This window comes from Pelodiscus sinensis, chromosome 14, assembly GCF_052426305.1.
Source record: "Pelodiscus sinensis isolate ZL-2025 chromosome 14, ASM5242630v1, whole genome shotgun sequence".
Taxonomy (NCBI): Eukaryota; Metazoa; Chordata; order Testudines; family Trionychidae; genus Pelodiscus; species Pelodiscus sinensis.
In genome coordinates this window covers 39,047,619-39,064,446 of record NC_143065.1, presented here as the reverse complement: position 1 = coordinate 39,064,446, position 16,828 = coordinate 39,047,619, and the positions used below count along the sequence as shown (strand labels likewise).

Sequence of the window (16,828 nt, the reverse complement as noted above, 5' to 3'; positions counted from 1 at the left end):
TGTTCAGAATGAGGGGGTTGGTTGGGCTCATGGGACCCACACACCTAGCGGACTTGGTTCACATTCCCATGCAGTGGCATTTAGACCACTTCTGGCGAGAGATAAGAACAAGTGAGCTCTATAGCCTAAGCTGGAAGCCAGCTGGCTTTATAGCTCAAACTGTGGAGACTCCTCCACTAAGCTCCGGAGGTCCCAAGTTCAAATCTGCCTGGTGGTGGTTATACTCATCATTGAGATTCAAGTCAACCATAAAGACTGATCAATGAGGCTCTCAGGGAAAAGCCTTAACTCACTTCAGAAACAAAGTGCCACATCTTTAACTCTAAGCATGTGCTTAAGTTCCAGTGGACACACTGAGGACTTAAGCATTTTCTGAAGTGCAGTGCTAAATAAGGATGAATTTGAGCCTGTGCTTAAAGCTAAGCACATGTTCAAGTGCTGTGCTGAATCAGAGCTGATATGGATTTGGCTGGAGTACAGATACAAGCCCTTCTGGAATTCAGGGAGGTTAGATCAGATATGTTTTGAGTTTAGGCTCAGGTCCAAGTTAGAAAAGAAAGTTCCACAGCAGACAAGTAAAGTCTCTGAACTGACTTTATCAGGTTATGGATCAGGTCCTTCCTGACCAGGGACTGACCACAAGGCTTCATTCTTCAAGAACAAGACTCTGTTCCAGAATGATATTTCTTGTTTACACCAAAGAGCATCCAAATTCACAGAGCATCACATCCTATGTCAAGCTTCATTTTGCAAGCAGCATGTTCATGAAGAGTGCCTAACAATGCATTTTAAATCCTGCACCAGAAGAAAGCAATTTCTCCCACACCCTTTTTATTCCTTCTAAAAAGAGTAACTTGCAAATATTTAGATGTGCATCCTTCTTTGTACTACAGAGGAACGTAGAGACAGTCAAAAGATTTTAGTGCATGTGTCTAATGCTGTCTAAGCTGGAAGACACCATAAGAGTGAAGACTGTGAAAAGACAGAAAAATAAAATTAACAGTTTTAAAAGAACTGTTTGTATAAATGCCTATTTAATACCAAAGGCTAGTTCATGTTTTGGAGAAATTCTTGTTAAAGCTCTTTCAGTTAAGTGTGAGAGCTAACAGACATCCTCTGAAGTCCCATCAAATCCTCTGGCAAAAACAAGACCAGTCATGACATTCTTGATACCGAGAGTTCAAAACAAGCCGAAAAATTTTGCCCATCAGAAAGAAAAGGTGCCACAAGGACAACTTAAAAAAAAATAATCTTTTGTTGGCTACTGAGACCAAAACACTGCAAAGTCTGGTAAAACCCAATCCAGAACTGTGTGTCTTAGGCCCAAAGTTAATTTTTGACAATTGTCACGTATGACTGAGCTGGTGTCTTTCCTCCTGGTCCCAGCTTGCCCAACCATCAAAAAGATTAGCATAAACTACCCCTGTATCAGGGAGAAGAAGGATCAATATTCCCTCTAATCTTTTCTACCAATGCGGGGATTTTCTTCCCCATTTGTGTGAGGAATAATTTTACGTGCACTGAGGCATGTGTGAATGTGCATCACCAATATAAACAAAACACACAAGCTAGCAGTGGGTGCACTTCTAATCAGCTGGGTGGCATACAAATCTCTCCAGAGCAGATGCACAAGTGTACAGCTGATCTCTCTAGGGAAAGGAAGAGGCGGAGTTGCAACACACAATTCAGGTGAATTGGTTCTGTGGGCAGTTAAGTCGCAGTGGAATAATTTTTATAAAGAGCCAGGGGCACAGATAGATGTGAATGAAGATTTCAAACTAGTCACAAATCTTTCTCCCACTTATTTCAATTCCTATAAAGAAGTTAAATCCCATCGACAATCTGTGTGATGTGGTTTACTGCAAATGACAGTCCTGTTTTCCTATTGCCATTGTTACTGGCCCTCTTTGATGTTCTAATGAACAGAAGTCGACCCAAGTCACAGACCTATTTAGCTCATCCTTTGCCAATATACAGAATGGGGAACAATTTTGTTTTTGCTGTTCTCTTCAGATGTTTCTTCCATTGAATTCCACAGACACAGTTTCTTATTTAAGGTAAGGATAATAGAACCATTTAGCCTTAGCCAACAGTCTTTGCCTGCTAATTGTAGACAGAGTGGGGGATATTTGCGGTAGGACTTTTTAGGAAAATATTTAGCACCCCACAAAACAGGTAAGGACAATGTTAACTTCAAGTAAGGGTGTGATCACTGTATGAATACATGACATTGACTTCCCAGACGTATGACCTCAAAAGTCTCTCAAATCAGGGATTTGAATTCATCCCAGCATCAGTGCAGTTAAGCCAAGGATGAATGGGGCCCACCACTTCCCATTAATTTGTCATGTAGACGAAGGCCCTGCTGGCCCAGCTTTTACTCACATGGGCCTCAGTTTGGTCCAGCATCACCTAAACAAGCCAGCTGCCCTATTGAAGTCAGTCACTGAAACATGTCTAAAGCGTCACATATGTTCTTCTGTGCTTTACTGAATTGGGATGGACTACTGAACTGTTGCCACAGCCCATCCCAGAAAAAAAAGGCAGTAGAGAGGTCATCCAAGCAGGCTAGAGTGGCTGCAGGGGAAGCAGCCAATCAGGGGCCAGGAAAGCCATATAAAGGCAATGCAGAACCAAGCAGCAGTTAGTTGTTGTGTGGATCTCAAGGAGTGGCTAGTAGGAAGAGTAGCCGTGCCACGGACAGCTTAGTACGGGGAGCTCACAGCAAAGACAGCACAGGGCTGTGAGGAAGCATCCCAGGGAATCAGAGCAGCAGCAGATCAGGCATAGCAGACAGCTGCTATCTACAGGGTCCCTAGCCTGCAGGCTGGAGAAGAGTGTGGGATCTAGTGCCCCTCAGCCTTCCCATTAGCTTCAGGGGAAGTGGCCTGGATCTTGAAAGGGGGAGTGGGGAGGATTTGGACTCTAGTGACCCAACCAAAGGGCTGCAACAAGAAGGGCCCTAGGATGGCAAAAATGTTACCTTCAGGGAGGACGTCCAGGGGGCACTGCTCTGTCCCAGGGTGGGAACAAACTGAGAGACACTGAAGAGGGCACTGAGAGGCCGTGTTGGCTTGAGAGCAGCCTTCAACTTCCTGAAGGGAGGTTCCAAAGAGGATGGCAAGAGGCTGTTCTCCGGTGAGCAGGAGCCACGGTCTCAAGTTACAGGCCGGGGGAGGTCAAGGTTGGATAGCAGGAAAAACTTCTTCACTCGGAGGGGGGTGAAGCACTGGGATGGGTTACCTAAGGAGGGGGTGGAATCTCCATCCCTCGAGGTTTTTAAGTCCCGGCTTGACAAACACTGGCTGTGATGATTCAGTCGGGGTTGGCTCTGCTTTGGGCAGGGGGTTGGACTGGATGACCTCCTGAGTCTCTTCCAGTTCTAGGATGGATACCCCGGAAGGGGTGGTTTTATTTTGCACACACAGACTTAGCGTAACTCAGCTAGAGGGCAGAGTCACCAAAGAGAGTCTCCATAAACCGAGGGGGGGGTACACACACTTGGCCAGGGGGCCTTGCAAGAGGTGAGTGCAATCCCCTTCCCACCGAACACCTAGACGTATAAACGAGTATTAAACGTTGAGCCTCCTTTAACTCCCCCGCCCTCCACGCTGGAAGAGGCAAGCTAGACAGTTGTCAACCGTATTTCATCAAGTGGACAAAACCTGAGGGGGAGGCCAGGGGAGGATAAACAACCCATCCAACAGCAAAAAGAAGCCAGTTAAGAGGGCACGGCTCTGCTGCTGCTGTTTCCTGACAAGCCCATTGGCCTGGAAAAGCTTCCTCCCCTCCCATTGCGTGGGACAGGGAGATCAAACGGTGGGAGGAGCGGCAGCTTTTCTAAGTCAGCCGTCAACCAGGGGCGTTACCCTCACATGGTGGATGGACATGCAGGGGGCACTATTCAAGTCTGAAGGGGGGAGGCTGCACTTGCAATGCTAAGGTCCAGGGTGGCCTCATCCAAAGCACTGAAAAGAGCGAGGGACTTGGAGCTTTTCCCTTTAAGGAGGCAGAGTTACCTTTAAACATCGCTCTCAAGAGTCCCTCTGCTCAAATGTCACTCAAGCACGGTGGGACCTTGGGAAACAAGTCTCCTTACAGAGGGGATTGGCAATAAACACAAGCAACCACCAGCCCCAGCTCTCCAGTGTAACCAGAGGACAGAACTAAGGAGTCGGTCTCCATTATTGCTCCCCCACCACATGATACTTACCGCCAAAATGGTTCGGTCTCGCTCGATGAGATCAGCTAGTTTGTGCAGGAGCCTTCCTCGGCTTAAAGCGTCCATTTGTCTCCAGAGAGATCCCCTCTGGAATGCTGCTTTCGCTGCCTCCACGGCTTTATCGATGTCAGGCTAAAGCAATCAAACACACACACAAAACAGTCGGGTCAGAAAGAGACAAGTTGCAGGTGGCTTGCTATGCGGTGTCCTGCAGAGCCTGGCCATTGTAATATTTATCTGCCAAGAGAATCTCCTGTTTTGCTGCTGAACATAGGTCAGGATCTTGCAAGGTTCCAAGTGGCTTCAAGTAGGAACTTACATTCAAATTTTGTAGAGTCAATAAGATCTCTCAGGGTAAACTGTGAGGTTTATGGAACTGGACCAGGCTTCACTGGCAGGATAAACAACAATAGTCAAGCCCTTATATTTTCTTATCTACATACTTTGTTGGCAACAGTGAAAATTATGCCCAGTCCAGCTCCTAGTGGAGAATGAGCAATACTTTTCAGGGAAGGGGTAAGAGAAAGGGGACTGAGACCGGTGTATTCACAAGCTAAATCTAAAAATGGATCAATATTTGTAACACAAAGTTGCAAGACAGATCTACTCAAAGTACGACTATTATGGTTTTAGTCAAGGGAATAATTATAGCTCACAGACCCCACTGAACAATTCCAGTTTTCCTTTGGGAACCCACAATCAAATGTGTTAAAGCAGTTAACTCACACAACACAAATTCACTTAGCTCCTCAACAATATTTGTGGAAGAACCACATGTCCCCTTTTGGGTAGGGCTGTTAGCGTTTTTTTGCTCAACGCGATGGCCCGAACCTTCAGATTATGTAAACCAGCATAGCTCCACTGAAGTAAATTTCCAGCCATGCATAGGCCAAGACCACCCAGTCATCTTAGTTATCCCAGGCTATTTGTAGCTCCCTAATTATGGTAAGTGTCTGTGAGACTGACATGACATATGGCAAGCAATATGTGGGAGCAGAGGGTGTCAGCACGAATGCACACAGTAGCTGGGTGGAGGCATTAGCAGGGTTCTGGAATTACCAGCTGGCTCCTACCCTGAATTCACACAGGTTACACTGGGTCCAGTCGTGTCCCAGTCGCTCTAATCTGAATCAATTCACTTGGTTTCAACCATAGCCGGCCTTCCCACTTCTTAGAAGTCCCCAATTTCATGCTGAACTTAGGATTGACAAACCATGCCTCAGAAATGTTTTAATGGTACATCAGGAAGGACACAATATAATGAAGGTGTCAGGTTTGAACATGTAAAAAACTGTGGTGCTTATTGGGATATGGAAAACAATTAGCCAAGATGACACAAGGCAGCACTATGTTCATGCTGGCCAGGCCTGTGGGGAAACCAAGTCACAAGGACTGCCTCTTGCCTTGGGAGAGTGCACACGCGGGAGGGCAGACGTGCAGGGCAAAGCGCTTTCCCTCTACTCTTGCACACTTGTGCCACAGGCAGGCTTGTGATCACACAACCCAGGCACACCTGCAGCCCCATCCAGTTCCTACTGATGTTAATGGGACGGTTTCCATTGGCTTCAATGGGAATTGAGTCAAGTTCCAGGAGCATGTAGAACCCAGAATGCTGCATCTTGCTGGGATAGCAATCACTGCGGGTTGGTTCCCTCCCCACAGTCACACCCTAGTCACACTGATTGAGGAGTGATGCTCCATCAGCTACCACTGATGTATCAACAGTGTGCCTTTGTTGCCAAGAAGGCTAACGGTATATGAGGGTGCATTAAGAAATTATTAAGAAAGGGATAGGAAATAAGACCCAGAATATCTTACTGCCCCTGTATAAAACTATGGTACGCCCACATCTTGAATACTGTGTACAGATGTGGTCTCCTCACCTCAAAAAAGATATTTTGGCCTTGGAAAGGGTTCAGAAAAGGGCAACTAAAATGATTAGGGGTTTGGAACGGGTCCCATATGAGGAGAGGTTAAAGAGACTGGGACTTTTCAGTTTAGAAAAAAGGAGACTGAGGGGGGATATGATAGACGTCTATAAAATCATGAGTGGTGTGGAGAGGGCCGATAAAGAAAAGTTATTTATTAGTTCCCTAAATAGAAGAACCAGAGGTCACCAAATGAAATTAATGGGTAGCAGGTTTAAAACTAATAAAAGAAAGTTCTTCTTCACACAGCGTGTAGTCAACCTGTGGAACTCCTTGCCAGAGGAGGCTGTGAAGGCTAGGACTATAACAGAGTTTAAAGAGAAACTAGATAATTTCATGGAGGTTAGGTCCATAAAAGGCTATTAGCCAGGGGATAAAATGGTGTCCTTGGCCTTTGTTTGTCAGAGGCTGGAGAGAGATGGCAGGAGACAAATCGCTTGATCATTGTCTTCGGTCCACCTGCTCTGGGGCACCTGGTGCTGGCCACTGTCGGCAGACAGGATACTGGGCTAGAAGGACCTTTGGTCTGACCCAGTACGGCCGTTCTTATTAGGAGGAGCGTTGCCAGCAGATCTGGGGAAGTGATTATTCCCCTTTATTCGGCTCTGGTGAGGCCACATCTGGAGTTTTGCATCCAGTTCTCTCTCACACTCACTCACCAAAAAAGGGATGTGGACACACTGGAGAAAGTCCAGCAAGGGTAGCAGAAATGATATAGGGGACTGAAGCACTTGACTGATGAGGAGACGCTGAGGAATTTGGACTTGTTTAGCCTGAGACAAGGGTGGGGGCGGGATTTGATATCAGCTTCCTGAAGGGGGGTTCCAAAGAAGATGGAGAAAGGCTGTTCCCAGTGATGACAGAACAAGGAGCAATGGTCTCAAGTTGTGGTGGGAGAGGTCCAGGTTGGATATTAGGAAAAACTATTTCACTAGGAGGGTGGGGAAGCACTGGAATGGGTTACCTAGGGAGGGGGTGGACTCTCCATCCCTAGCGGTTTTTAAGTCCAGGCTTGACAAAGCCCTGGCGAAGATGATTTAGTTGGCATTGGCCCTGCTTTGATGAGGGGGCTGGACTCAATGACCTCCTGAGGTCCCTTCCAACCCTATGATTCTATGATTCACTGGGGTAGTGCTTAAAACCACAGTCTAGACCCAAATGTATATTTGCATCAGCCAGCAGAAAGGACCAGTGCACAAAATACAAGAGGCAAGGGCTAATTCAGAACAGATCCTGGCTATTTACACACTGCACTCACAGGTAGGAGAGCAAGGCAAATGGATATGAAATCAGACTGTTACTCAATACTGTTACTAAACCACTTGCTGTCAGCCCCCTTCCTGTGCCAACTATCCTATGCCTTAGCATCACAAAACAAGTGACTTAGCCCTCACCGGCTTCACAATTTTCCACTGAGATCATCATCATTACTAACAATCCAGCCATTTCCAGAAGTCACGCTAGGAGCAATCTTACAGAGCACAGCATTACTAGGGACCATTACTGTTTTCCAAAACTGGGCATGCGGGCGACTCTGTGGTTAGCTGTGCTCATTCCTGCTCACTACACTCCCCGATACCATATGTGGTTTGGTGTTCTACGGAGTCATTATTTGTGCACGCAGAAGAATTCCCCCAAAATACCTCCACAGAAACGCCATATAACGTGCACACAACAAACTCAGCTACCTCTGCAGTCAAACCAGCACAAGCAAGGAAATCCTTAGGTAAGGCTGTGTGATGGATAGGAGGAGTGCTGGTCAGCACCTGGTGACACAGGGGCTAACCTCAGGTAGCTAGCAAAGGTGTTGGCTGGGGCCCAGAAGAACCAATGGGAATACAGCGCTGAAATTTGAATTGTATTTAGATAACTTAGAATCATACAACGCGAGACAAGGTAAGGGCTGGAGGGAGCAGATGCAGTAATCAGAATTACCATGCCTATAAGAAATATTGGACATGGGAGTGAACTAGGCCTTAAAGTATGGATCAGCATGGATCATGAGTAGAGGGAAAACAGTATTTTTCTTTATTTTGACTGGTTTAAACTTGTGTGTGTGAATCCCAGGCCTTCCCTCCATCATTCACTATCTAAGAGCTGTCCCCAGAGATTCTCTGTGTTTTAATCTGTTTTACTCAGTTGCTATGTAACACCTAGCAACCAAGTATGCTTTATCAAGTACATCTTTTGTCAATAAAATCAACTTTTTAAGGCAATGATTTGATCCTTGTGTCCTAGAAAGTAACAGGGGGTGTCTGTGTATGTCTGCCTGCCTAAGACTGAGCCGTCAGCTACCAGAGACTGCAGCTTGTTTTTCCTCTTTCTTTTTTCATGCTTTCTTTGGGGGGGGGGGGGGGGCGGAGAGCTTGGAGAAGGAATTCATGTGTCCCCTCCTGTTTTTTCTTCTCCCAGGGTTAAATCACTTGATGGCAGCTTTTGGGGTTTTTTCCTTCCACAGAGCCAAGGCATCTGTGATTCTGGAGAGCTTTTGTAAGCAGAGCCTATAGAAGCAAGGTATTTAAGGTCTCTTGCAGGCCCCCACCTTCTGCCCTCGGAGTGCCAGAGTGGGGAACAGCCCTGACAGGCTGAAATTCCCTTCTTAATCCCCCGCCCCATGGTGACCAAGCATGAAAGGATGGGACTCGGAACAGTGCGTTACAGTGCACAGGTGCAGGGCCGGACCGAGCCATTCCGGCGCCCCAGGCAGACAGTTTAATTGTGCCCTGGGTTGGGGGAGGGCATATGTGCGGCCCCACCGGCGCATAGGGGAGGGCGCGCGGAGCTGGCAGTGGCAGGACGCACGTGCCCGGCCCAGCCCCGCTATTGCTGCTGGCGCGTGGCCCAGGGCCACACAGGGTGGGCCGAGCCTGGCCATGCGGGGCCCCGCGGCCACGGGAGGAAGGGCGCTGCTGGCCGGCGTTGCAGGGGTTAACGCGGCCCCCGCTCTGGTTAACGCGGCCCCTGCAGGAGCTGGGCGGGCGGCGCCTGATGGCAGCTATAAGGGGCGCTGCGTGCCCCTTACAGCTGCCATCAGGCGCCCCTCATAGTTTGGCACTCCGGGCAGCTGCCTGGCTAGCCCCCTCCTCAATCCGGCCCTGCACAGATGTCACACTCCACTGGCACTGTGCGTGACAGAAGGACAGCATCATAGCTGTCAAGGTGCAAAAGACAAAAAGGAGGGACGCACAAGACCTAACAACTCCGTTTCAATCGGTGTGGGATTTATTTAGTATCGCGCACACAGTGGGCCGAATCAAATGCTAAAAAGTCAGGCAATGTCAGACTTAAACATTTCCTGAAGCCTTAATGCAGCCCCCTTGTGTGTATGCAGCAGTGATACAGTCTCCAACTAGATCATAAAACTATTTTCGTCCCCACGGGATCTTTATGGTTCTGTCCAGTCTGATCCCTTCTTCCCCCCTTCTGTAAATACTCTAACTCACAGGTCCAGCTCCTCATCTCTGCATTGGAACCAGGCCTCTTCCCCCTTCTCGCTGCTAGGGCACCAGCAGGTGGAGCATCGAGTCCATAAGACGACTGTCTCCTGACTCTTCGTTCCCGAATCCAGAGGAGCTACGGCAAGGAAAGCCCTGGGCAGCTCTAGGATGTGTGAGGGGAGCACACACACACTCTGGATTGTATGTGACGGATGTAGTTCCTGAGAGGGGACAGAACATGCCTAGTGGAGGCAGACTCTCCAAGCTGCCAAACTCGGATAAGTCTCGACTGAGCATGTCCACACAGACGAATCCGTCTGTGAATGCTTCAGTCAAACTTGAGCGAGATCTCCATTGGCCCAGCAACAAGCACCTGCCTGAGCCCGCCGCCAAGTGCCAAATCATGAAGGCGCTAGAGCGTCGCAATGAAGCGGCTGTGCGAATTGTGTGAACAACGCGTTCTCCCCTCCCCGCTCTCTTCCAGGGGAAATGAGTCAACCATTTATGAAACATTCCAAAAACGTTCAGACTGAGGCAGACATTCATCATGGAAAGCTTCGGCCCAAGCAGTTAACACCGGGCAAAGTTACAAGAAACTGAACACAGAGGGTGGAGGGGTTACAATGGGCAACGTCAGGCCACCTTCCTATAGGCGGCATCACCAGCGTGGCCGGTAGTAAGCAGCCCAGTCTGTAACTGCGCCTAACCTCAAACCATCCCTCAAACACAAGGGTGGGTGGCATGGATGGCAACGGACACCCTTCCAACACTTCATCACAAGGCGGGCTCCTCTGGAACGGCACGGATGCCTCGAGCCAGTACCCAACCCTGCGGATTTTCCACTCCAGGGTGGGACTCTGCCATGCGCAGAAAGACAAAGCAAAGCCGACGCCCCCGCGTCAGCGCTTGGCACACGAGTTAATTTCAACCACAGGGAAACACGAAGATTGTTTTCTGCGATGGCACTGGGGACAGGTCGTGTGCTTTACACGGAGCTGATCTGCCATGTCTGGATGCTGAGCTCCGGGGCCAGTAGGGTGGGTAACAGCCCTGCATGCGGCACAGTAATGCAGCTGCCCTGTACATTAGTCAGACTCGTTATTCCCATGCCTGGTCTCAACCCAACAGACATTAACACTCGGCCCTTATTTGTATGCTGGCGTTATCACTGGCCGAGTCTCACTGCCAGCTCCTCTCTCCCACCCAAGATCTCCCTCTATTCCCTTTCCTCTGACAAGCCCCTGCAAACAATTCCATTTTAATTTTCTAACTGAAGAAAAACAAAACCTTTACTCCCAGGCTAATAAGTTGGCCCTGTTACAGCCCCAAAGCCAACTGTCATCACCAAATTATTAGTGGCCAAATTCAGCCTCAGCACACAGGCATCTTGTGGGGGGACTCACGCTGAGGGGAAGGGGGAAGGAATCCAGCCCCCACGATCTAGAGTCAGGTGAGCTGCGGCCGCATAAGCCGCTTCTGCAGTGGCAGCGCTGGCGACTTCAGCCCCTCCAAGAGTTCTGGCCAGCGCCACTACGTAGCTCTTGCTTTGTGTAGCTGCCCTACCAGGAATGCCACAGAGCACAGCTCTGTAGCGGTCGGCAGTAAGGAATCGAAGTCTGTCTGTATGGAACGCCCAGAGATCTGGGGTGGGGGGGAATTAAACTGGGGCTGCGTTCTTCTCCAGGGGTTCCATGTACACACGTCTCTGTGGCTCCAGATCATGTGAATTTGCAGCCACCAGTCCCCAAGTGTTGTTTTCAGGCGCTAACAGACCCAATCTTACGAAGTAAAACTCAGGCGAATACACCCAGGTTAGGGCCTCAAACACACGTTTTTAAACAAATCTGGCCCCAGCCTAGCCCAACGCCTCCCTCCCCACACATACAGCAGGAGTGTCTGCAGGTAGGATTTAAGCATGCAAGGAGAGACTCTCTGGGTACATCTAAACGACACTAAAACCCCACGGCAGTGAGTTTCAGAGCATGGAGCAATTAACTCTGGCTGTGGGGCTGAACATTGCAATGTAGACCTTTGGGCTCAGGCTGCACCGGAGGAGCTCTAAGACCCCCTCATGGGGGACGGTCTCTGAGACTGGGTTGCAGCCTTAGTCCAAAGATCTATGCTGCAATCTGCACATCCCAAACCCACTGACCCAGGCCAGCCCCAGATCTTCTATACTGCAGGGTAGACCTAGCCTCTGTGGCCAGAAGATTTGCCCCAGCCGCACAGAGATTAGCCTGCATGCCTGATTCCCACAGAACCCCGCCGAACTTCCACAGCTTGATCCCTAGAGGCCGGAGTTGAGAGCGAGCGTGCGCGCCCAGGGAAGGAAGTTTTCCCACGACAGTCCCATAAACGAAACAGGAAAAATCAAGGGGAGAAAGTAAGTTGCTTTTTTGGTTTTGCTCCACAGTTTTCTTTCAACAGAGGCATGAAAAGCAGGCCTGAAATACCCACGCAACGGCTTTGTAACTGCTTGAGAGGCACGTAGCTCATGTAACTGTAGCGGAGCCAGGGTTTCTGCCTAGTAAAATAAAATTACATCAGAATTAGCCTCACCCCTCCATTTATATGGAGTAATTATAATTCGATGCAAACGACATGCTATATAAAAACTGAATCTCCAAGTACACGTAATCCCACAGAATTATCTAGCCACTTTACAACTGCCTCCCCAGTCTCCTGGCCATGGACGTTGCAGCCATGGAGGCTACTCCTTATTCTGAGGGGTCCTTCTCCTTGGATGTGGCAGCATTAAGCAAGTTGTGAGCCTGCACCGTGACCCAGACTTGCCTTCTCCCATAGTCAGAGACCGCACCCCATTGTTATCGATAGCCAGGGTAGGCATCTGATCAGGTTTTCACAGGATTATTTTTTTGATGTAGCTGTCTGGCACATCCGGGAGGGTGCTCAGTACACTGTCCCAGCTGTCCAGTTTGATGGGCTTTCCTGGGGTTTTGGATTGCAGAAGAGCCAACCCTAAAAACAGCATCATAACCCATAGGGACGCCAATGGGATGGGGAGGGGCATTCTTCCCACAGAGAACCTCTGGCCCTTCCGTTTCCCTGTTCTAGAGCTGTTGGACGTAACTTGACCATAGAAGGGATGATCCTCACTGTGCTTAAAATGTTCCCTGTCCCACTGTTACTAAGGAGGGGACCTCGTTCCACCACATGAGGGCGAGACCCCACCACTAACAACGGACAGGGGAGCACGGAACCAGCCTTCCGATGGAAGAGGCAAACTCTTGGACCTGTCCTTCTCCCGACAGCATCTCCACAAGAACGATGTTTGCGGGGAGTTGTGGCATGGGTGGATAGCAGCCCGGCTAGCGCCACGAACTCCAATCTGAGCTTTGTGCGCCCAAGGCATGCACTATGAAGTTCTTAATACCAACCCTAATACTCAATGTTGAGGGCTCCCACTCATCCTTTGGTTTGACTGATCAACGCCCGTCAATGGGACTAATGCACCTCCATGGAGAAGAGACCAGACTTCAAGGAGGTTCAGTCTCAAGAAGTTTCCCGAAGAGGATCTTTAAAAACCACAGACCCACACATTCCTACTTTGGTCTTGAGCTCTGTCCCCAACCCTGCACATGCACACGCACACACGCACACGCACCATTTTACACAGGTGAGTAAAGCCTGTGAAATCACTGAGCCTGCTCGCATGTGTAAAGCTAAGCAGGTGAATAAGCATTTGCAAGCTCGGGGCCTGAATTACATCAAATAAGTGGGGGAAGTGGGGGGCGGAAGGGCTGTATAGGGCAAATAATAGTTTAATCCGTATTTCTAAACCTTAAATCTGATAAGCAATACTTGATATCACCGAGGATTCCATTACAGCAATCACCATCGCAAGCAAAGCAGCAGCTCATAGGATTCTATTGGCATGGGACGTAACTGATCCCCTTCTCTCGAATCCGTTTGAACAAATATGCCACAATGTTTAGCTTCCACAAGCTTTTAACAACTAACCAAATTTTATAGGGGAAAAAAAATGTACCGGGTATGTTTTCCTCCGAGAAACTTACCTTATCGCCTTCCTCTACATCGCAGATTTTCTCAACCGTGGAGGGATTGTAGGTGGGAAACTTCTTGCCACTCATGGATTCGTGCCATTCGTTGTTAATAAATATCTAGCAGGGGTCAAAAAGAAAGAAAGAAGAAAAAAAAAAAAGAGAAAGAAAAATAGTCAACATGCATGTACCATGGGAAGCCTCTCTCTATGGGTCAGATGCAGCAAGGATTGGAAGACCCACCAAAGCCAACAGGAGTCAAGAGCATTTAGCACCTTTGCAGAATTAGGCCCCGATATTAATCGTTGTTTCCATTTTAACTGGCAAACCAAGCCAAAAAGAAGTACTCATACAAAGAAGGTCCAGCAAAATCAGTTGTGATTGACCAAAGAACACAGGATCAAGTCCACACCACGTAACTTGTGATTCAGACTTCTGAAACAACCAGTGATTATTTCAAATCAATCTCCTTGGGTACAGCAGGCAGACACAAAGAGAAATCTGCATACTTCAAGCCATATAGCTCCTTGTTCTGTTCAAAGCCTTACCCAACATGGATGAGGGTATACGCTGCTACTCACCAGTGGTTTCTCCATTAGTGTTTTCTGCCAGTGAATGGGCAGCGTGGACCCCGTCTTGCAATGCTACCTCACTCAAGGAACTCACACACACCCTAGCACTTTGCTAGTCTTTTGTCTTTGTCAATATCCATCAGACACGTTATGTCTGATGGATATGGCAATTTATTCTCCTCTGCAAATAAAATAGCATTAAGCCTTTCAAAATATTGCCTTTTTAGAGAAGACAAAGATTCTTGCTGCTGTGGAGAGTCTCTCCGGTGCATAACTAAAAATGCACTGAAATGATTTTAAAAATGATTAAAATAGTGATATTTATATGAACTCTGTATAGACACCAGTGTATCATGGATTGATTCAGCACCCAGCTGCACTCTTTTGACCCACCTTGGCATTATCTGATGATGTTTTTAACAACGATTCTTTGTAAATACAATGAGATTAAACACAGTTCTTTAGATAAAGAGCCCTGGTTAATCTTTGCAAGCTAGTACATCACTTTATTTGAACAAAAGCGTTTCACTTTTCCAATGCGATGTACTGGCATACGCTAGAATTCAGACCTACAATGAAAAAAAAAAAAAAACCCCACAAAAAAAACCCTAAAAACCCAGTCAATCCTGCACTTATTGCACACTCCAAATGTCATCCAGTTTAATGGGCATGGTTTCTTTTCTCGCCCGTTTCAAAACATAATTACTCCTTCACATTAGTATTGAAATTAATATTTTTCTCAGAATACTCCTGCAAAGCGTGTGGCACACATACTGGAAGATGCTTCCTAGAAGCATATGCATCTTAAAGTTGGTTTTTAGATCCACCTCTCCTGGATTTTCAATTGTGCGGGGGAAGGCGACAGGGGTACCGTGACTGCAATCCTCAGTAAGACAATATACCGAAACGAAGTTTGCAAGAGAATTCTCCGCATGGGACGTTTAAAGCAGCCTGAAGCTCTGAATTACAATCCCAACATTCTGGACGCAAACATTTAAAAAGTAGTAAAAGGGAGAGAAGGTTTATAGAAGACAAAGGCAAATTCAAGGACATCTCACTGCAAACGTGAGAGCGCTACGGAGGGACACCCATGTTACTACAATGGAATGTTTACAGCGGCTAATGAATGGGGCACCATTTTGCTGCGTCTATGCGTTAGCATTTATTATGGATGACGGAGCTGGCGAAAGGAGGAAATCACTCCAGCGAATGGTTGACTAAAGAGGACTAACAGAATTGCCAACATTCTTTTCAGCTTCCTACAACTAAAGTTTGGCTCTTTCACAAGTCGTCACATGGACTGGCACTGTACCGAGCAATATGCTCAATCTTTCATCTTCATCTCTAGGGACGTTATATATTGGAAAGACCGTTTGTGAATGATCTTTGCTTCCTAAAGGCATCAATACAAGATTTGGCTTTGAAATGATATCCCCAGATCATTAACTAGTAGAATGGACAATAAGATTCCTCTTTACAGAGGGATGGGTGCTGTTGGGAGACCACTGCAAACTTCTGGGACAAGTCAATACAGTTTGCAGAGTACTCTGATCAACGTACATTTGACATCATTCTAAGCTTAATATTGCCCATAATTTTCCTTATCAGAGTATATGATCTGAGCATCGATCCAGAACTTGTATTCTAATTAGTGCCCTTTTCCACTTTTGAGACAGTCTATTTGACTGCCTAGACATCTTTACGGGGCCTATTCTTCCTCAGCCATCTCACACGCAACCACCAGCGAAGTTAGTAAATAATGTCCAAAGTAAACATTACGCCATTCTGAAATCAGCGGCAGAAAATGCAAGTTCCAGGTTAGCAGAAAGCACTTTAAAAAAAAAAACCAACAACAACATAGGGAAAGTTGTGGGTTTAAGAAGAAGTCTTATCTGCTGACAAATTATTAATGAATGGCTAATTTCATTTGGTTCCTTCGCTGCATACCTGGATTCAACGTGAGAAATTGATGGGGCTCAGCTTTATTTGCCCTCTCACAGTTGGGATATACAATTATATTATGTCTTTCATATATTATTTAGGAAGCAAGAATAATTTGATATTAATTAAAACATTCTAAACCCCCAGTAGTCTGGTTATCCCAGCTGCATAGATGAAATTAGAAAGCAAAGATCCAATAGCGTAGATGAAACCTGAAGAGTCCCTCCTTCCAACCCAAATGTGTTCGGATACCAGTGAATGAAGTATAGGGTGTTAACTACCAGAACTGCCTACAAAAGTTGCGGATTTCTTCAAGGACTCAACTCTGCACCTTAGAACCCAGCAATAAGCAGAGCTCTTGGATATAAAAAATGAAGCAGGAAAATCAGGAATGATAACAAGGGCTTCGGAAGTTTTACATTTTAATGGTTTGGCTTTAGTGTTTTAAAGGGAAGCTCTATTGATAGCCTAAGAATTGACTGGACTTTTGGTTTTGTGTTTTTACATGGAAGTCCAGACTTTAGCAAGGATACTAGAAGCTTTAATTTTAATTTAATTTTTAATTTAAAATTTAATGTTAAGCTCCCCCTGCTTCCCAAGTGTAAAAATCAGATATTTTGAGAGGGGTGAGAGCAGCATGGCCAACAATTGTGGATCTAACCCTAGAAGTTGCTGAATATCCTTCACTCCTAGTTCCTCCAGTACA

The 16,828-nt window shown here is 47.1% G+C and overlaps 1 protein-coding gene across 1 annotated transcript in view; it reads right to left on the bottom strand.

Annotated features, from left to right (window-relative positions):
- Positions 1–16,828, bottom strand: part of ALDH1A3 (aldehyde dehydrogenase 1 family member A3) — a 59,236-nt gene that overhangs the window by 40,389 nt on the left and 2,019 nt on the right. The window contains exons 2-3 of the mRNA XM_006129200.5: positions 13,625–13,729; positions 4,214–4,354 (exon numbers count right to left, since the gene is read on the bottom strand). Coding sequence (XP_006129262.2) covers positions 4,214–4,354; positions 13,625–13,729 — 246 coding nt within the window. The remainder of the gene's footprint in view (positions 1–4,213; positions 4,355–13,624; positions 13,730–16,828) is intronic.